Consider the following 21,125-nt stretch of genomic DNA (forward strand, 5'->3'; position numbering starts at 1 on the left):
GCGACTGCAATGACCCTTTTTCACAGCAAATAAACATTGTGCCATGGATGACCAATGCCCGAAACCGTCGTCTATTGTATACACAATGACGAGACAACACCGTGGCTTTAAAACGAAAATGCGACGCCTTTCACCTGAAACATCGAGTATGTTTGAAGTTACCTGGGGTGTGTTTACGGCCCACCCAGTCACCCAGCCAGCCACTCAGCCACCCACCCTGCCTCCGCATCAGCCACACACCCACCCATCATCCTCCCTTCTCGCCCCCCCCACAGCCAACATCAACATAATCAATCTCCCTTCACGGAAGGCATGCTAAGCTGTTAACTTACCACCCACAGACTGTTAGGGCAAGTGCTGTTAGCGAGGAACATCTATGAAGGCCGGCCGGCACGGCACACGAAGGGGTGGGTGGCCAGCACCACGAGAGTCTTCCCAGGGCTGATGTTTTATAGTACCAAAGGTGCTCGTTTTAATGATGAGTCGCCGATGTTAGGCGTGAACAGTAATTGAACTCGGGTGGCCGGGTTCGTAGAGCGCTAAACACTGCACGACCCACACACACTCAATCGCCGCCACACACGTATTGTACTCACACACGTAGGGGGCGGAGCAGTCAGCGCGTTGCGCTACGAACCCGGCGACCCGAGTTCGATTTCCGCTCACAGTCAATGCGGCCAATAGAAGCGATGATTATCTGAACCTAGGTCGACTCAGCCTCAAATAAATACCCGATTCGGTGTGTAAATATCGCTCAAACTAGGGCGTGGTGCTGGCCACCCACACCCCCTCGTGTGCCGTCCCGGCCTTCATAGGTGCTGTTCGCACGCAGCATTTGCCTCCAGTCTGTGAAGGCGGCCGTGTGGAATGTTTGGGGGGGAGCACAGATTCTGGCTCAAGATATCGCAACTTTAAAAGGGCTGCCACCCCACCCACACGTACGGAGGGGAGGATTACATAACGCAGCGCGAGCCGGGGACTCGCTGATGGACGAGGAGGAGGAGACGGTTCAAGGACTCGCTGAGTCGTTCATGAGCTGTCACGCCTGTCAGTCCACAGCAACATGGAGCTTGCGATGATGGGTCATCATCATCACCACCGCCACCAGCAGCAGCAGCAGCTCGTGCTGTCACCAGCAGGAGGTTTGAGGTTCTGGTGTTAACCAATTCCCCTCTCGCCTTGTTCGGAAAGTGACGGGACACGCGTTGAGGACGAGGTGAGTGAAGAAGTAGCGGCTCGGATTCCGATGGGGAATCGCGTCACGCGTTTGTGCGGGGAAGGAGCTGTGGCTCGCAGTGGTGCTGAGCGTGCACTGTGCGCTTCGGGAGCCGTTTAAACCGAGTTCGGTGTCACTCACGGCTCGCAGTCTCAGTGGCGAGTGAAGTCGACATTGATCCGAGGCAATACGCCCCTTCAGCAAATCCGTTGAGTTTCTGGCTGCTGCTGCTGCTATTATAGATGTCCACGTGATAAAGCCATCATTTGTGATGGCCAGGTCGCTTCTGACATAGTTCAGTGGGCCTTACCTGGTAAAATAAAATAAAAACATTGTTTAGTACTGACCATTGTGGTGAAGCATTGTCAATCCCCCCTTCGACCAACCACGACATACTATGTATATTTAAAAGCGTATTGCGATGTCGCGTACGACACGTGTATGTACTGAATGTGCGCGTTTAACACACGTGTTTTGCGGGGAGCGGTGGGCGCAGTGGTTAGCGCGCTGCCGTTCGAACCCGGCTTCCTTGAGTTTGAATCCTGCTCACGGCCAACATCAACGACGAATATGTCAACCCGTACCGGGTCTCGCTTACGTTGACTCGGCCTCAAATTAGTATCTGCAACTGGGGAAACAAAAGCGACTGGGCGTGGTGCTGGCCACCCACCCGCTTGTGTGCCGTGCCGTGCCCCAACAGTCTGTCAATGCTATACGGGGGATATTTATCTTTGTTTCAACATACACATGAATTGATTTAAAGCTTTCGTGACTACAGGAATTCATATTCTTTGGGTCTTTCGGTAAAGCCGCGTAGATAGAACAAATAATAAAAATAGTATTAAAATAATATTATTTTTATTATAAAATATTAAAATAATATTATTTTTATTATTTGTTCTATCTACGTGGCTTTACCGAAAAACCCAAAGAATATACACATGAATAGCTGTCAGATATATCTATACACAGCTATATACATATGACGTATGTCCTTACACATATACCGCCGAACACACGCACTTATTACATCTACTGATATGTATGTTGAACTTCTTTCGCACCGTACGTAGCCAACCATGCTAATCTGATTGGGCTAATCGTAGCCGCTAAGAAAGCCGGATTGCGAGTCCGTTGCCTCTCTCCCTCTCTATTTTACCAGTTAAGGCCCACAGAGCTTTATAGATATAGTTCAGAAGCGACCAGCCCATCACAAATGATAGCTCAACGAAGTGGCGTATCATCATCATCATCACGTGGACAAATCTAGCAGCCAGATACTCTGAACGCGTGTTATGGATTCTAAATGTGGAGGTAGAAACTAGAGGACCCGGAGAAAAATGTACACGACCACGGGGGAGAGAGACATGCAAACTCCAAATATACAGCAGGCGTGAGGGTTGGGATCGAGCCCACGACCTCCTGTATACCAGGCGAGGAAGTTAACATCTCCTAGCCACCGCGTCAATGGGGGAAGCCCTATTGAACGCCTCTCGCACGGCCTGACGACGCCTGATGACGCTTTCAGCAGTCACTACCTCATCCACCTCCTCTTCAGCCTCTCATCGGTTTCTGCTCCACATGACGCGACTGTAACAATAAGTACACCCACTATTTTGATTTAAAGCTTTCGTGACTTCAGGGATTAATATTCTTGGTTATTTCGGTAAAGTCACGTAGAAGGGAAACAATAAAATAATAAAAATATAAAACAATTAAATTCTCACGACGTTTCGACTGCAACACAAGCAATCATCATCAGGTGTGAAGACCACAGCAAGACAATTTTAAAAAAGTGGCGGGTTTTTTTTACGTTAGCACCACGGAGAGCGATTTGGCAGTTATTCAAATGGACGAGTCCATCTATGTTCGGAAAAGAGGAGGGGGGAGACGCAAATAATGGATGTGGTTTGAAAGCCACCATAAGCGTGAACAATCAATTAAGACCCGAAATGGTTTATCAACTCCTTCCAATGATTGCTAAGCCAGAATCCATCTTCTCGGTTGAAATTGTCTCTGTGTTTGTATATGTGGATAGCCTCATGGACGAATCTCTCATGGTAGCCAGATGGCTTTCAGAGAACCTCTGTCTTGGAGAAGTCAATGTCATGTGAGCCTACTGAATTATAACAGTGATCTGCCACGGCCGAGGTGTTGGTCCTACCGTGTTCTAGGTCTGCTTTGTGTTCACGGATGCGGTCCGAGACATGTCGTTTTGTTTCTCCAATGTAACTACTACCACAGAGGCAACTTAGTTTGTAGACGCCAGGGTACTGTATGTCCGGAATCACATCTTTTACATAGCCAGTGAACTCAAGCACGTACACCAAGCTCTTAAGGCTAATGGTTACTCTGACTACACAATCCGCAAAGCTATCTCTCCAACCATGAGAAGGACCCTCTTGAGGAGCCATTCAAAACCATCACTTTACCCTACATTGCGGGGATCACAAAACATATCTCCAAAATCTTGAATAAACACAAGATCCAGGTCCAATTCAACACATTACATAAATTCTAGATTTGAAGCTTTCGTGACTGCAAGGATCCATACTCTTTGGTTCTATTCGGTAAAGTCACGTAGGTAAAAAATAAAACAACAAAAATCACGGCGTTTCGGCCACAACACAAGTGGCCTTCTACAGGTGAAGGAACAGAACTGTCGGGACGACAGCACTTCAATGACCACTGCTAAGAATCGCAGCGTCTTTTAAGCTCGGTGGGAGGAGCAGGGCGCCTTGATAAAGGAGTTTACATATCAAAAATAGCTTTGTTAAAGTGTTGAAGCAGCAGGGTGTTAAAGTCAGAAAATTAGCTGGGGGATTAGCATGTTCTTGTGTAGAGGGTGCGGAGGATGCGTCACTGTGTGTGTGCAATAGAAACGGAAAAAAATAAAGATCGACAAGAATGTGCTGTCAGGAGAGAGTAGAAAAAAGGGTTTAATAGAAAGTTGGGAAGGAATATGCTTGGTATACCATTACTTGAGATTGCTGTTAGAAATTGTTGACGTTTGGTATGATTTAAAACGTCTTTCCAATGGTTGCTTAATTTGAAACCATCCTCTCGGTTGAAGTTATGTCTGTGTTTGTATATCTGAATGGCTTCGTGGACAAATCTCTGGTGATAACCTATAGGTTTACAGAGAACCTTGTTATCGGAGAAGACAATCTCATGATCACCCATAGCGTTGTAACAATGATCAGCCACAGCAGATGAATTCGTCCTGCCGTGTTTCAGATCTGATTTGTGCTCGCGAATTCGGTCAGAGATATGTCGTTTCGTCTCCCCGATATAGCAATCATCGCAGGTACAACTCAATTTGTAAACTCCGGGGTACTGTAAGTCTGGGATGACATCCTTCACGGATGGGACCAGGTCACGGATTTTGTGTACTGTATTGAACCGGACCAGGATCTTGCGTTTGTTTATAATTTTCGAGATCTTTTTTGTAACGCCTGCTATATATGGTAGTGTGATGGTTTTGACCGGAGTATCAAGTGGTTGTTTCTGTATGGAGGAAGAAACAGCTTGGCGGATGGTACAGTCAGAGTATCTGTTTCTCTTGAGGGCCAGGTGTACATGTTTTAATTCACTGGTCAGGTGGTGTTGGTCCGAAATGCAATGAGCCCTGTGGTATAAAGTTTTGATGAGAGAATTCTTTTGAGCTGGGTGGTGGTGGGAATCAGGCTTCAAGTAGGAATCTGTGTGGGTGGGTTTCCTGTAGACAGAATGCCCCAATGAGCCATCAGGTCTCCTCTCAAACAGAACATCCAAGAATGGTAGCTTGCCAACTTTCTCCACTTCCATGGTGAATTTGATGGCGGGGTGTCTGGAATTGATTTTTGTTGTTTTATTTTTACCTACATGACTTTACCGAATAGAACCAAAGAGTATGGAACATTACATAAAATCCGTGATCTGGTCCCGTCTGTAAAAGATGTGATTCCGGACATACAGTACTAATTGGCTGTGTCGGGTGGCGGGTTTACCGACACATTTATATATTTACGCGATCTAACCCAAAAACAACCTGTATTATTAACAAAACCTAGTCGTTTAACTCATTCGGATTTGTGGTTCACGCGCCGGGACTTGATTTACTGGACCTGTCGGCGGCCTTCGATGCAGCAGACCACGACTTTTGTTTTGCTGAACCATCGACAGACTCGTTTGAGATTCAGTAACTCAGCGATGTTGTGGTTCAAGTCATATCTTAGGGTTTATAGTACAGCATGCGAATTTTTGTGGTTAAGACGAGTCCGAACAAAACATATTCTATTGAGTACCTCAGCGTTGTGTTCGGGCCATTACTTTTCAGCATCTACACGCAACCACTTGGCTCTTTGGTACATGAGTATGGGACGTCTTTACTCATATGCCAAATGATACCCAGTTTTGCATTCGAGTTGGCAGGGTGGTTGGTTGCAATGCTGCCACTTTAACAGCTTGCCTCGCCGACATCAACATTTTTGAGGATCTATACAATCTTCTTCCACTCAATGCCCGAAAAGGCGCTGCTTGCTACTGCTTCTTTTTGCTGGCACAAATAATCAATTGGCAAACCTAGACACAGTTGATCTGAACTCATGAGGGTGTCCGGTTTATTCCACCTGAATTATTTATTTTCAGTAGTTTAGGATTAAGATTAGAAAGACATTTATGATATGCACTCGCGATTCCTCATATCCGCCTTTGTTATTCTATCATCATCTTAAAGAGTTTGGGAGTTTACCCGAGATTTTGTCATCTGGGACTTGAGCAGCCTAATCTAGTGACTAGGACTGCCCCTTTTTCTCACCTCGGAAACCTGCGCCGTGTACACGCCCCCCTTGTTAATACTAGCCATTGGTGGTAAAGTAGCCGTCGCCTATAATATAGACGCATACACTCTTTGTCATTCATTTGTAGTAAAGCACGGTCCTTGTGTATAAAGCAGCTGAGGGGCTGTGTGATAGGGCGAGGTGGCACCACAGCGGGGAGGGGCGGGGATGGGACTCCCGACTCGTGGTGCTGAGTGTGAGCGTTGTCGGCGCCACTGAGTGGATGGAGCCACCTCGCTCCTGCAGCTCGTGGGTGTGAGGTCGAGTGTGGGGCAGTTAACGGGCAGCCACGAGGCTGTCACTTGAGGCAGTTAACGGGTAGCCACGAGGCTGTCAGTTGGGACAGTTAACGGGCAGCCACGAGGCTGTCAGTTGGGGCAGATAATGGGCAGCCACGAGGCTGTCAGTTGGGGCAGTTAATGGGCAGCCACGAGGCTGTCAGTTGGGGCAGTTAATGGGCAGCCACGAGGCTGTCAGTTGGGGCAGTTAATGGGCAGCCACGAGGCTGTCAGTTGGGGCAATTAACGGGCAGCCACGAGGCTGTCAGTTGGGGCAGTTAATGGGCAACCACGAGGCTGTCAGTTGGGGCAGTTAACGGGCAGCCACGAGGCTGTCAGTTGGGGCAGTTAATGGGCAGCCATAAGGCTGTCAGTTGGGGCAATGTAGAGTCGGAGAGTCGATGTAAATAAGTCATTTAAAAATACTTTTAAAAAAACACGCTTTAATTAAATGTACCGTACTCGTAATGGCAAAACTCCACGACTCCAGGAAGTGGCCCCGAAGCTTAACATAATGTAAGGGACCGTGGTGATTTAAAGCCAACGTCAGTTGAGTGTGGACAATTAGACCCAAGCCGAAACATAAAATATAACAAAGATGGTTTAAAAATAAATGTTTTATTTTTCATGATAGAATATAGTTTTGTCATCAGTATGACATAAGTATGCCAAGTTTGCAGTCGATACCACATTGGGAAGTGGGTTCAAATTGAGTTATAAGATTTCAGGATACGATAACAACAACAACCAGATAGAGTGAGTTAAATAAAAGCGTGTAATAATAATAATAAAAATGGTGAAGTAGAAGTTTGGGGCAGTTAAGCCTGGAGAGGAAAGGGAGTGGCTGGGTTATGAGAGCTCCATAGCAAGTTATAGGACAAATAAGCATATGAGTGTAACCAAAAAGTTACCGATTGTTAAAATTGTGAAGTAATAAATTTGATTCAATTGTATTCCCCATTCTGGATACAAAATATACACGATGGTCAGCGTTTTCCCTTACTGTGTTTATATATAGCAACATTTCAAGTGACGTTACACATTCAGAACTTCTCAGCTTGATTTATTTTGAATCGCTGTCTATTCTGGCCTACCACGCAACACGAAGTAAACACCTCCAAACTACAGTCCTACGGAATGCAGCCACCAAGAGTACTGACTGAACTCATCTCCCCCGGCGCTGGAGAGATCTACACTTATTGGTTTCCGGCTCCACTCAGGATAACACAATCCTCCGACTAACGTAAAATGAATGGCATCGGATGGTGGCGGCATGGGTTCCCGCTTACCTCTGAACTTTTGTAAAGATGTGCTCCATCAGCACAAGTCTCCAACATGCGTGACACATGAGCCTCCTTCCACTGGCTCCCTCAGTGTAGGTGTTGTCACTTGAAGGAGGGGGTGGCCCATTCATTTGTTTGGCTCCCACAATGTGGAGTGACCTCTGCCCCCCCCCCTCCCATTCACAGCGGAAAAGCTGGTACTGTCGTTTATGCTCATTTAAAAGGTGGCTTGATGGCCCAATTTCTTCGGTGTGACACAATTCCCCGATGAAGTCAACTCTGTCGACTCGACAACCACTATTTGGCGGTCGGGTTTTTGTGGGGCTTTGCTTTCTCGCTCAGGGAATGGATTTATAATCCGGGTTTGTTGAATTTTGAGTATGACTTTCTGAGTTATGTGTTTCTGCGTCGAGTGTGTTCATGGTGCAGCGTGCTTGTCGACGTTTTGTTGATGTGAAGTACAACATCAATACTAGTGTAAAATCGTATTTATATATTTTGAACTAATGTGTATGTATACACATTATTTTGTGTCACTGAAATAGTGTTGATGATAATGTTATGTTTAATTGTGAAGCGCTTGGTGAAAATTTTACTGTGAAGGCACAGTTGGCTACGTACGGTGCAAAAGAAGTTAAACGTACAAAAATACATGCAAACACAGTTGATTGTTTAATCGATAATGTAGAGCACAGGAAGGTATGGAGCCGGATAGCAAGAAATATACTCAGTCGAGGGTAAGGCACGACGTGCCGGGTCCTAGAGGCATTTGCTCCAGGATTCAATAACCTGCTTTGAGACAGCTGAAATCCAACTGAAGGCATGCTTGGAAGCCTACCAATCAGAGTCTCCCAGCATGCATTTGCTGAGGCACGGTGCTGGCACTGATTGTGCTCTGTGCTACTAATTTGGCATTTCCCGAGTTCGATCCCGCTCGTGGCCAACCACCAGTGAGGATTATCTGAACCGGTCCTGGGCGTCCCCTAGGTCGACTCATAATCAAATGAGTACCTAGTGCGGTGGGTAAACATCGCCACTAGGGAGACAAAGGCGGCCGGGCGTGGTGCTGGTCACCCACCAACCCTTATGCCGTACTGGCCTTCATAGGTGCTCGCTAACAGCACTTGCCCCAACAGTCTGTTCAGGCTATACGGGGAGTCTTTGTGTGTGTGTGTTTTCCCCCTCGTGTATGTGTGTATGTGCGCGTGTATGTGTAGTAGGGTTCACTTGAGAGACACACTTATTCAGAAGCCAACACGATTTATTCTATAACCACAACAATGTAACTTCATAAACCACAATGGAGTAACTACACAAACGGGTCAGGTCTGTCGGCACACTGCCTGACCCACGATGCCGAGCACAAAGACCGAAGACCAAAGAGAAGACGTAGCACGACGGGTTCCATTCCAGAAAACAGCCCCGATGCAGCCCCAGGACCCCCCTTTTATGCCCCTCAGCGTGGCCCCGCTCCGTCCTCGGACTCGCCCCCACCGAGAACCTACTAAAAGGTTCTTTATCGCCTTCCACGTGTCCCCTGCCTGGCTCCGCCCTCGGCCACTAGAAGGTTCTGGGCCCTACAACACTTGTCCCGTCTATCACCCTTGGCCTACATCCCATCACGTGCTCCTGCCGGCCAATCGGGCTTCTACGTCCTCAATTGCCCCCTATTCTGCCAGCCCCAGAGACCTCTTCCATGACATATAATCTGCTGGCAGAGAGGGCTACTATTCCCACTATTCCTTTCTCTGTCGGTAGATGGCTAGGCGCCATAGTGACCCATTATATGTCACTACATATGTGTGTGTGTGCAATTGTATATTTGCTATACATTGCTATACATACATAGAAAATATACATAACGAGTATACAAATCGATACACATAACATACATATAAAAATATACGTTACATTTATTTATTGTTGTAATTGAATTCGCTGAAACAGACACATCGTGTTTCTGTTTATGTAGTTTTATGTTGGCTGTTGTGGTTATAAGGTGGTTTTGGTTACATTGGTTGTGGTTATATTGTGATCATAGTTGTGGTTGTAATGTGGTAATTGTAATTATAATGGGGTTATGGTTCTGGTTATATTATGACCGGTTGTGGTTATAATGTGGTTGTAGTCGTGGTTATAATGGAGGTAGTTATACAAATACATGTCGTGTTGATGACCATATTAATACTGCGATTGTTTTTATATCATAATGTTGCTGATGGTAATATATTATTGTTGACATGAACAATAACGTTATTGTTGATGTCATATCGTTGTTGATACGTCTTATTGTTGTGGATGTTGATCAAAAGTAGGCAAGCGAATGTCATTTCGAAATGAATAGCAGGATTTCAAATTCACTTAAGTTATGTCCAGTGCAAATGCATGGGCAGTGCAGGTATTAAATACCATCGAGATCCATCATCCAATGGCGCCTATCGAACCAATACAGTTCCAGCAGCGTTTGCTTAAGCAGAAAAACCTTGTTGGGGTTCAGACTCTCATCAGTAGGGTTGTGAGGTTCACACCGCTGATGAGCCGCACCCACTTTCCCAGCAAGTTTCTGCAAATAATGGTTGCATGCGGCACTCATCCACGTAACACTCAGATCTACATAGGATGTGTGTGAGAGTCTGTGTATGTGTGTGGGGAGCGGTAATGTTGCGGTTAGCGCACTGCGCTAAGAACCCGGCGACCCGAATTCGATTCCCGCTCACGGCCAACACAAGTGACAATTTTCTGAACCAGTCCTGGGCCTCCCTTAGGTCGACACAGCCTCAAATCAGTACTTGGTGCGATGTGTAAACATCACCACTGGGGAGACAAAGGCGGTCAGGCGTGGTGATGGCCACCCACCCCCTTTTATGTTGTTCAAGCTTTCATAGGTACTCGCTAACAGCGCTTTCCCCAAAAGTCTGTTCAGGCTGTACGGGGGATCTTTGTTGTTTGTACTTGTTGTGTGAGTTGCCTGTGATTGTGAGCATCGCGTGTGTTTATGTGAGACGTGTTTTGGGAGTGGCGTACCAAGAGTGAATCTCCACGACCGTGGAAGTGCATATTAACTCTTAATTATATATTTCTTTTCAGGTAAGGCCCACTGAGCTTTTTAGCTCTTTTTTAGAAACGACTTTGCCACTAATGATAGCTCAACAAAGTGGCTTATCGTCACGTGGAAATTTATAGCAGCCAAATACCCTAAACGCGTGTTTCTAATTGTGAAGGGAAAACCAGAGAACCCGGAGCTAAATCCATGCGACCATGGGGAGAGAGAGACACGCAAACTCCAAATATACAGCAGTAGGCATCGTCAGGGTTGGGATCGAACTCCGCGTCCTACTGCACACCAGGCCCCCGCACGACTGTTAAGCGGTGTCCACGTTTTATCCACATCTTGGAATCGTCGTCGACCACCACAAGCCTCCCGCCATCTCTCCTGCGTCTTCCCCAACTCACCCCCACCCCGCACAGGTGATGGCGTCCACTGGCAACCTGAACATTTCCTCCGGTGCAAGTGCCCACCCCGCTTTCCAGGACACCCTCTACGTGGTGATCTACAGCCTTCTCTTCCCCGTGGGACTGGCAGCCAATGCGCTGGCCCTCTGGGTCTTCTGCCGCCGCCTGCAGCCGCTGAAGAATGCCGCCACCGTCTACATGACGTGCCTCGCCACCACCGACCTGCTCTTCGTCCTGTCGCTGCCCTTCCGCATCTCGTACCACGCGCACCGCCACTGGATGTTCGGCGAGGCGCTGTGCAAGTTGACGAGCGCCCTCTTCTACGCCAACCTGTATGCCAGCGTGCTCTTTCTTACCTGCATCTGCGCCGACCGCTACCTGGCCATCGCCCACCCACTGCGCTTCCCGGGCGTGCGCACGCCGTGTGTGGCGCGCCTCATCGCGCTGGGCGTCTGGGTCATCGTCGCGCTCGGCACGGTCCCCATCTACCTGCTCGATACCACCAACGCCAAGCTGGGGTTCGTAAAAGGTGAGCATGGTGGGGGGGTGGGGGGGGGTGGGGGGGTGGGAGGTGGGGCAACTGGGGGGGGGGGGGGGCTGTTTTTGCCGCATTTTAGCCTCCCGGCACATCATTTGTTGTTGTCATCGTTGCTCCTCCGCACTGCGTTTGTTGTTGAAGTGCAATTGCCTCCCAACTGCCCAGTAGCATCGTTCAAGAGCTTCCCCCACAGAGGCCGATCATCCTGTACCCCATCTAAAGGACGTTGCTATGCCCATTAGCTACCCTCTAGTCAAATAGAAGCTGATTGGACATATGCTGACTGGGCATGCAGGCGACATGACCAAAAGAACCCCAGCCTGGTTAAACCCAGGATGGACCACAAAAGAGGCCGGCCTGAATGTACTGAACTGGTGCAGATGTTTTCTTAAAGGGGTCCACGTTTCACAAGCATAGAGAAGGGATGGTATAATTGTGGCTGACAATGCCCAAAGCTTCATACAAACTATTTTACCAGGTAAGGTTCACTGAGCTATGAAATTATTTTTCAGAAGCATTCTGGCCACAAATAATAGCTCAACGAAATGGCTTATCATCATGTGGATATGTATAGCAGCCAAATTCTCTAAATGCATGTTTTTTTTAAATATGGAGGAAAAACCAGAGGACCCGGAGAAAAATCTATAACCACGGAGATAACATGCAAACTCCAAATATACAGGTGTTAGAGTCGGGATCGACTCACGACCTCCTGCATACCAGGCGAGGGAGTTAACTTTTGCCACCTTGGTGCCCATATATGGAACGATAGGCCAGGTAGCTACCACACAGCGTTACGTAGCTGATGTTAGCACCAGTCGACTGATTCGGAATGCGACCTCCACTGCCAAACCGGAACTAGTAATAAGAACTGAATCTCTCCTCCATGGCTCCACCCCCCTCTCTTCCTCCTACCCCCAGCCCCGCTTACTTCCCAGCCCCGGCATTTTGCCATGCTCGTTTTGGAGCTTGCAGCACTCCATTCCCCCTACCCCACACCCCCACCCACTCTATCTCTCCTCCCTGGCTCCGCCCCCCCCTCTTACCGATATATCCTCTTGATACAAGCACCCCTTTTGCCCACTTCAGCAATTGTTTCTTGCGGTGGTTGTCCCACCTGATGACGGACGCTTGTGTTGCACCCGAAACGTCGTGATTTAATTTATTTACTTTATACCTACGTGACTTTACCGAAAGAACCAAAGAGTAATAAGAACTGCTTTGTTTGTCAGTTTGTTGTCCTTCCCCCACACTACTGATTAGCGCGATTGGCTAGATAAGGTGCAAAAGAAGTTCAACACACATACGTACATTCATACACACCACTCAGGTAGGAGAACTCCAGTCTTTCCTCTAACTCAGGGGAAGATGAGGTGAGATGTCGTTGTTGTTGTTGTGAAGGCTGGATTATGGACCGGGCTAGTGGGGCCAGTGCCCCGGGGCCTCAGACTGCCAGGGCGCCTCCAAGCCTCAGGCAGCGTGTGGTGCGTGGCCCAAGACTTCCGAAGGAAGTTGAATGCCGGGGCCCTCAGTGCGCACAGCGCAAGCTGACTACTAGGCCCCTGGGTGCTTAAAGCGTGAGCTAAACACTAGGGCCCCCCAGACCCCTCAGTGCTTACAATGTGGGGGCCCCCGGGCCCCTTGGTGTTTAAAGAGTGAGCTGACCACTAGGGCCCCAGGGCCCCTCAGCGCTTACAGTCTGAGGGCCCCCAGGCCCCTTGGCGTTTAAAGAGTGAGCTGACCACTAGGGCCCCTAGGCCCCTTGGGTTTAAAGCGTGATCTGACCACTAAGGCCTCTGGGCCCCTCGGCACCTACAGTGTGAGGGTCCCTGGGCCCCTCCGTGCTTAAAGCGTGAGCTGACCACTAGGGCCCCCGGGCCTTGCAGCGCTTACAATGTGAGGCCTCTCGGTGCTTAAAGCATGAGCTGACCACTAGGGCCCTTTGCCCCGCAGCGGTTACAATGTGAGGCCCCTCGGTGCATAAAACATGAGCTGACCACTGGGGCCCACGGGCCCCGGAGCGCTTACAATGTGAGGCCCCTCAGTGCTTAAAACATGAGCTGACCACTAGGGCCCCTGGGTGCTTACAGTGTGAGTTGACCACTAGGGCCCCCAGGCCCCTCGGTGCACACATCGAGCGTACCACCTGGGGCCCCTTGGTACATACAGTGCATGCTGAAAACGAGAGCCTCTCGGAGAGTACAGTGCTTCTGTACAACTGAGCCACTGGTTGGCACGCTACAATATGCTGTGACATGATACAATATTCACCAACAAGTCAGTTCATTCTGCATGACAGGACAGGTTGAAGGGCGTCTTCTTATGGCAAGCCGTTGGTTATTTTACTTACTGTCACTAGCTATCACTTTATTTTAGCTAGCTGCCCATTTTCCCTAGCTAGCTACCCATGATTCAGCTTGTTAACAGAAGTTAGTCAGCTAGCTGCCATTTGTGCCCGCTAGCTGCCCTTACAACCAAATTAGCTGCACTAAAAACCCAGCTAGTGAGACCGAGGGCTCATCGTGTTTAGTTAGCTGTTGACAAATCCATTATTAAAAATACACCGCGGTTTGTGAAACATTAAACAAAAAGCTATATTTTGCCAAAAGCTATATTTTTTCATTCACTAGAGACCCAATCCATACTTAAAGATTAAGGAAAACCCCATTCATTTTTTTCCATAGACCATCTGTTTTTAGATCCACGGAAGTAGATAATGCTAAAGTTGACATGCAGATTGTCGACAGCTCTTACGAGGTCTTTTTTTCCCCTCCCTATCCATGGGGTGTGGCCTGTGGGGTGTGGCCCCTCCCCATCGATGGGGTGTGGCCTATGGGGTGTGGCTCCTCCCCATCGATGGGGTGTGACCTATGTGCATCGTCTCCAACAAGTCATTTCACTGACTTATCATAAACCTTTGTTGGTTGTTCAGCCAATTAATATATATTTTTTCAAGCAACATAATTTTCTGTGTCAGGCAGGTATTTAAGACAATTCTAGGAAAAGCCACAGACATATGCCTATTTACTTGCTTGGTAAACCACAGTAATATATTAAGATATTTTTTTTCATCTTTTTCTAAAGCAACAGCCTTTTTAAACGCTATTTCAACAATCCCTCCATAGGGCTATTTTCTAACAGCCTTTTTTAAAGGGTTATGATTATTTTCTTTAATGTGCTTTTTTTCTTTTATCCACTCAAAGCTGCCTTTAGGTACAAGTAGACTAAAAAATACTACCACTTGATTGTATTTTCCAACAACAGTATTTGAAGGGTGTTGTCATTATTAATATATGTTAATTCAATTATTATTTAATAAGTATTGAGATATGCTATAAATATATTCATATAAATGGCATACTAGTTATGAAATATGGGCCACAAACGTTGGAATCGTGGTGCTTCCAAAAGGAAAGCCAAAAAAGAAAAGGAGGCAAGAGAGGCAGTTTGCTTCAAAGTGTTCCACTCATTGCCGACTTCTATAAAAACCCTCTGATAGTAATAATGATGACAGCAGCACTCTTGTCAGCTGTGAGGAAGGAACTAGCCCTAGTTCAGTTTCCAGTAATGTTGTCACTCTCCCAGAGCCATCCTTTGAAGGCGAACCCTCAACAGCTAATGGTGTACAAGAACCATCATTTCCACCTCAGGAGCAGTTGGGCAATTCACAAGAATCAAATCAGCAACCAAGCCATTCCTGGTGCTATGAGGTCACTGACCCTGCATTATGGCAAAGCACTTCCAATGACATTGTGAAGTCAGTGCTTGTTGAAAGAGGAGCAGTCCCCTTCCAAACCTGCAGTGAAGAATACCCAGCTTCATTCCGAGATAGAGCGCTTGGTGGAAAGACGAGAAGTTTAAACAATGAACTTCTGAACTATATATTGCTAAATGGGCAGAAGGTGTTTAGACAGTGGCTACTGTACTCACCCTCAACAGGTTGTGTGCACTGTTTTGCACGCAAACTGTTCTCCAGCAAGCTTGGTGGCTTTAGTCAGGGGTTTTGCGACTGGAAGCATTCTGAAAGAATAGGGGAACACGAAAAGCGTGCAGAACAGAGATCATGCGTGCTTGCCTTGCACCAGCGGACAAAGGGCAGTGCTATAGATGCAGATCTCGTGCAGCAACTTGATGGGGAACGTAAATACTGGAGGGACATTTTGAAAAGAGTTGTTGTAGCAGTGATCAAGTTCTTGGGTGAAAGAGGACTTGCGTTTAGGGGATATGATGAACGCTTTGGGTCAACCCATAACGGTAATTTCCTTGGCATCCTAGAATTGCTACCACAATTTGACCCATTCTTAGCTGAACATATTAAAACGTTTGGTAGAAAAGGAAGAGGCACGGTGTCCTATTTGTCATCGACAATACGTGAAGAACTCATGGAGCTAATGGGTCAGAAAACTCGCCAAACAATAGCAGATGAGATTTGGGATGCCAAATATTTTTCAATAATTGTTGACTTCACCCCAGACCTGTTACATGTGGACCAATTGACGTTCATATTCTGGTTTATTAACAGCAGCGGGAATGTGGTGGAGCGATTCCTGGGCTTTGAGCCAATTGAGAGCCACACCGGTAAAAGTTGAGCAGACTGTGTGACTTTGATGGTGGAGGGCCTTGGGTTGGACCTCTCACACTGTAGAGGTTAGCCATATGACAATGCAAGCAACATGTCAGGAAGGCAAGAAAGACACCAATATAGAAAAGCGGGGGGGGGGGGGGGGGGGGGCTCCAAAAGACATGTGCCCAGGGTCCTCACGGGACCATGATCCGGTCCTGGTTGTTGTTATCGAGACAATACGAGGGGCCTGTTTCATCACGTTGTGCCGCGTATTCGAGCCGTCGACGTGCAGCTAACATGGTTGTAGAAAGCGAGGGGCAGAGGCGCCACCGGAGGACGTGATGTAGAGTGTTTACGTAAGAAACATTATAGGCGGCTCAAGAGCGTTCGTACTTTCCCTCCACCCATCCTAGTCCGTCACTCGTCTAGTCCATCAGGAGGTTTGTACCCTTTTCATCATTGGTCCCCGACTCCCTGTCCGGCAAGCTCATTTCAGGTGTTGTAGCCTCCATTTCCCCCTCCTTACCCTTGAGCTTATGGCTCAGATGCTTTGATACCCACACATGCTAGGAGCGTACTGTCCCACGGTTTCCATGTGGGTTGTTTGTGGTGAGATGTAGTTGTACCATGACATTGAAAACAACCGAGTCATGTGCTTTGTTTTTGTTCGTGGGAGGACTATGTGCTCCAGTTTCAGCAGCAGAGTCTCCAACTCCGCTGAGTGAGCAGCATACATAATATGGTTGACTAATAGGAAGCCATCCCTTGACTTTACCCGGGTATGGATTAAGCTTCCATTGAATTCCCTCCTGCTGAAGTGGAGGCGAGCCCAGCCACCCACCGCAGCTTTAAACCTATATTTGAGGCAGTGTGAAATTATATGGTCCCAGTTTTGTGTATCGTAGCCACAGCCGGTACGGACGATCCAAGCTGGGCAGTGTGGTGGTGGCGGTGTTGGTGGGCTCGCTGATATTTATTTTTCCGAGGAACAACTGTTTATAAATATTAAAAATAAGAATAGGTTTTATGCTTTCTGGCAATCAAAATGGTGTTAAGATGTTCAAACACCAAATAGATACCGTTTGCAAGGAATCAAGTCTTCATTGACCCCACTTACTTGTGATGAACATGCAAACAAACTCTGATACATAATATATTAATTGTCTTTGAAGTTGATTAGCCTACACTAGAGACAGCCTGTGTGACCAAGTCTCAACCAGTGTTAGACCAGAGAATTCCCAAAGGCAAACAGAACGGACAATGCACTATCATTGAATTTATAGCTCGCGGTAAACAGCTACAATATGGGACCTTTACCAGAGCAAGTTTTTGTTTGCATGTTCACCACAAGTACTGTGTGTGGTTCATGCAGACAGGATTCCTTGCAAAAGGTTTCTGTTTGGTGTTTTAACATCTTTATACTTTTTTTGCCAGAAAGGGTAAAACCTATTCTTATACAATACAGTGTATAATATTCTTAAAATCATATAAACAAATACAATTATATATATTTCACTTGGCAACAACAACCAAATTGCTGTACTCAGGATCGTTCACAGTGGCAGTGCCTTAGGTAGGCCTTTTTCCAGCAGTGAATTGACCATGGCCAATGACGACGATAATGGACAGTATTGTTGTTGATGGTGGTGGTGGCAGCGGCATCTGCTTTGGTACTGACAGTATTTCTATTGTTCTGCTGGCGGTGCTGGGACTGATGATGGCCATGATGCTGCCGGTGCAACCACTGCTGCTGGTGCTGCCGCAGCCGAAACCTGCTTCCAGGGCTTCTCCGAGTCGGACTGGGAGACGCTCTCCGCCGTAGTGCTGACGGTGGAGCTCGTCGGCTTCATTGTCCCACTCTCCATCATGGCACTGTGTTCATGCGGCATCGTCAGAGCCCTGCGCCGCGTGCGCCGCGACCGCCGCCAATTCCTCCACGTCCATCTGGGCAACGCCAAGGCCCCGCGGGGAGGGACTGCCGCCACCGACCGCCCAACCGGCCATCGGGACGGCGACGGTGACGACGACGGCGGCGGAGAGAGGGATGACGACCTCAGCAAGGTGGGCCGGCTGGTGGTCAGCACGCTGGCCATCTTTGTCATCTGCTTCGCGCCCTACCACGTCGAGATGGTGTTCTATATGCTGCTCCGGCGGAAAGCGCTGCGTGGCTGGGCGAGCCTGGAGCAGGTGGTGCGCTTCGCGCAGCCCGTCACGCTCTGCCTCGCCAGCTCCAACTGCGTCCTTGACCCGCTCATCTACTACTACCGCGCCAGGGCCTTCCGCCGGGCGCTCACGCTGGGCGCTGGCCCTTTCTGCAGCGGCGGAGGGAGCCGCTGGCGCCGCTGGTGCCGCGGTCGGTGGCCTTGGTCGGTGGAGGAGGAGGGACGGCAATGCTCCAGTGAGCCGGCAGTCATGATGCTGCGTCCTGACACCTGAAGGGGGTTTATTGGAGGTCCCTGTGGGACGAAGGCAGGCTCCAGTTGTCATGAGCGGGTGGACAGTACTCTGGTCAGGGCAGGAAACTGACAAACAATAGGGAGCGGCTCTGCTCTCTGAACAAAATAATGATGAAGTGGGTGTGGTAAAGCGTTGAGGCGGGGTGTGGGGGCGCTGTGAATCCCAGGCTGTTGTGGGCTCGCCCCCATCAACAGGCGGTGAAGAATGGTGGTGGGTGCCATGGTGGTGAGATGTTAACTACTTCGCCTGGTATACAGGAGGTTGTGGTTTTATCCCGACTCCCAATGCCTGCTGTATATTTGGAGTTTGTGTTTTCTTTGTCTCCGTGGTCACGTGGATTTTCTCTGGGTCCTCTGGTTTTTCCCTCCACATTAAGAATCAGCACACGTTCAAAGTATTTGGCTGCTATACATTTCCACGTGACAGTGACATAAATTTCATATGAATACATGTAATACGTTTTAGTTTGTTTAATTTTGTATGGTATTAATGGGATGTTCTAGAATTATGAACACACTTCTACATGCCGTCCATAATTCACTTTAATCCATTTAATTCGGCGTTCAAACTCTTATAAAAGATTTCCCAACATAGCTGTAGGGATGGATGATGACACAACAGCATCAACAATACGATGTTTAACTTCTTCAAGGCCCCTTTGTTTGCTGGTGTAAGACTTTACTTTTTAACACACTTCAAAGATTAGAATCGAATGGTGTTAAGTCAGATGAAGGAAAATGGAGTTCCTCCTGATACAGAAAGTAGGAATCAATATTCACAATATACTAAAACATATAAGTCTAATGCATATATCCATGTCAAATTTATGTGAGTATCGCGAATAACAATACAACTATTGAAATGTATTATTGGTATATTCATTTTCCGTCACCCTATATATTTTTAAAAAAAACGTTGTTTGAAGAAAAACACCAATCTCGAGTCAAAATTGTGACAAATTCATGGACTGTCAAGCGGAGTGACTTGCCACACGCATGCTGGGGCTGCGTGTTCCCGTGCTCGTATCTGTGGCCACCCAGGGCTGCCTCCCAGCACCGAGCGCCACGTAGAGCAGTAGACCACTCCCATTGGGGCCTCTCCCACCGGGGCCACTCCGTGTGCCCTGTGCTCGTATGTAAAACAAACGGTGACTCAATTCATTAACTGAATCTAATCTAATTTATAAGCTCAGTTGTATACTTTTAGAACGTCTCGTAGATTTATCGATAGTGTTTATGTGCACATATTTTAAAAAATAGTATTTACCGAAGAATATTGTTTAGGACTTGTAGGGTTATTACATTTAATTAATAATTACATTTACACTAATTGTTTAGACTTGTCCGACATTCGGAACCAAACTTTCCATAATGAGATAAGGGTTCTGTATGGGATGAGACGAGGGTTCTGTATGGGACAAGATGAGGGTTCTGTATGAGAGGAGGATTCTGTATGGGATGAGACGAGGGTTCTGTATGGGACAAGATGAGGGTTCTGTATGAGATGAGATGAGGATTCTGTATGGGATGAGACGAGGGTTCTGTATCGGATTCTTAATTTATGGTTGGCAAAGATGTTGTTCCACTTTACACGCGCTTACCGCTACCTGATTTGCGTCGCCTCAACCCCACACTCACGTCGTTGACAGCATCATCACTCGTCCTGTCTCGTTATCCATTGCCTCTCAGCCTTCGCCTCCACCACCCACTCTGTAAATCGCTTTGATTGACGTCGTTTTGACGATGATGGTGACCACGATGGCGATGCAACCCGCCGTGTGTCTTAGCGAGGGCCCCCCGGGGTTTGATCTGTGTTTATTCTGAGCGGTTCTTGTTTAGGGCCGAAACTCTTCCGCCCATTTCTGATGTTTACGTTCAGGCTTGATGTTTAGTTTCGGGAATGGTCACCGGGTGCCCTCCACCCCGCGTCCTTCCTTATAAAGCCTCCTCCACCTCCACCTCGGAGTCATCGCCCCCGCTGCTTGTCTTGTGTCACCAGTCGCCGTCGTGTTATTGCAGCTGTCGGCTAGCGCGGTGCGTGTGCTGTGTGTGAGTATAATCCCAGTGTTCTTCCCTCATTTTCAGAGGGGAGGGGGTGGCGGGCGGGCGGGTGGGGAGCACTTTCGCCGATAAGACATCACCATCAGTGCGTGTGGGGGGTCCGCCACGCCACTTAAAACCATTGGGGGTTTGTGGCAGCAGCACGGCGGTGATGATGACGACGATGGAGGGTGTCTTCACTATCTGTGTATTGTCGGGGGCCGCACGTCAGGGGCCGCACTGAAGGCCACCCAAATGACGAACACTGGGCCTGTGACGTTACAGAGCTCTCTCTGAAGCCCGGCTGAAAAGCAATGCCAAGTGTTGACCAATCCTGGTCAGGTGGCTCATAACACCGAGTAAAGTAATCACGAGCATCGTTGTGGAGAAAATAAATTACGAAATAGATCACAAGCACGCAATGCCTCCTTCAAATATCTCCTCTCGCCATATTCCAAAAGAAAAATAAAACCATTT

The 21,125-nt window shown here is 47.9% G+C and overlaps 1 protein-coding gene across 1 annotated transcript; it reads left to right on the forward strand.

Annotated features, from left to right (window-relative positions):
* The first annotated feature begins 394 nt into the window (after positions 1-394).
* Positions 395-20,566, forward strand: LOC116952554 (lysophosphatidic acid receptor 6-like). The gene is made up of 3 exons (XM_032972005.2): positions 395-1,216; positions 11,066-11,579; positions 17,918-20,566. Exons 2-3 carry the CDS (start codon positions 11,069-11,071, stop codon positions 18,586-18,588), a joined length of 1,182 nt encoding a protein of 393 aa, XP_032827896.1. The 5' UTR covers positions 395-1,216; positions 11,066-11,068; the 3' UTR covers positions 18,589-20,566.
* Positions 20,567-21,125: the final 559 nt, after the last annotated feature.

The sequence above is a fragment of the Petromyzon marinus genome, chromosome 47 (genome assembly GCF_048934315.1).
Source record: "Petromyzon marinus isolate PM22_M1 ecotype Great Lakes invasive population chromosome 47, UKy_Petmar_22M1.pri1.0, whole genome shotgun sequence".
In the NCBI taxonomy this organism is placed as follows: Eukaryota; Metazoa; Chordata; class Hyperoartia; order Petromyzontiformes; family Petromyzontidae; genus Petromyzon; species Petromyzon marinus.

Excerpts from the sequence above, each read along its gene's own strand:
- LOC116952554 (XM_032972005.2), top strand. The coding sequence starts at position 11,069 with ATGGCGTCCACTGGCAACCTGAACATTTCCTCCGGTGCAAGTGCCCAC. Across the intron at positions 11,580-17,917 it reads CAAGCTGGGGTTCGTAAAAG|CCGAAACCTGCTTCCAGGGC; the intron begins GTGAGCATGGTG and ends GTGCTGCCGCAG.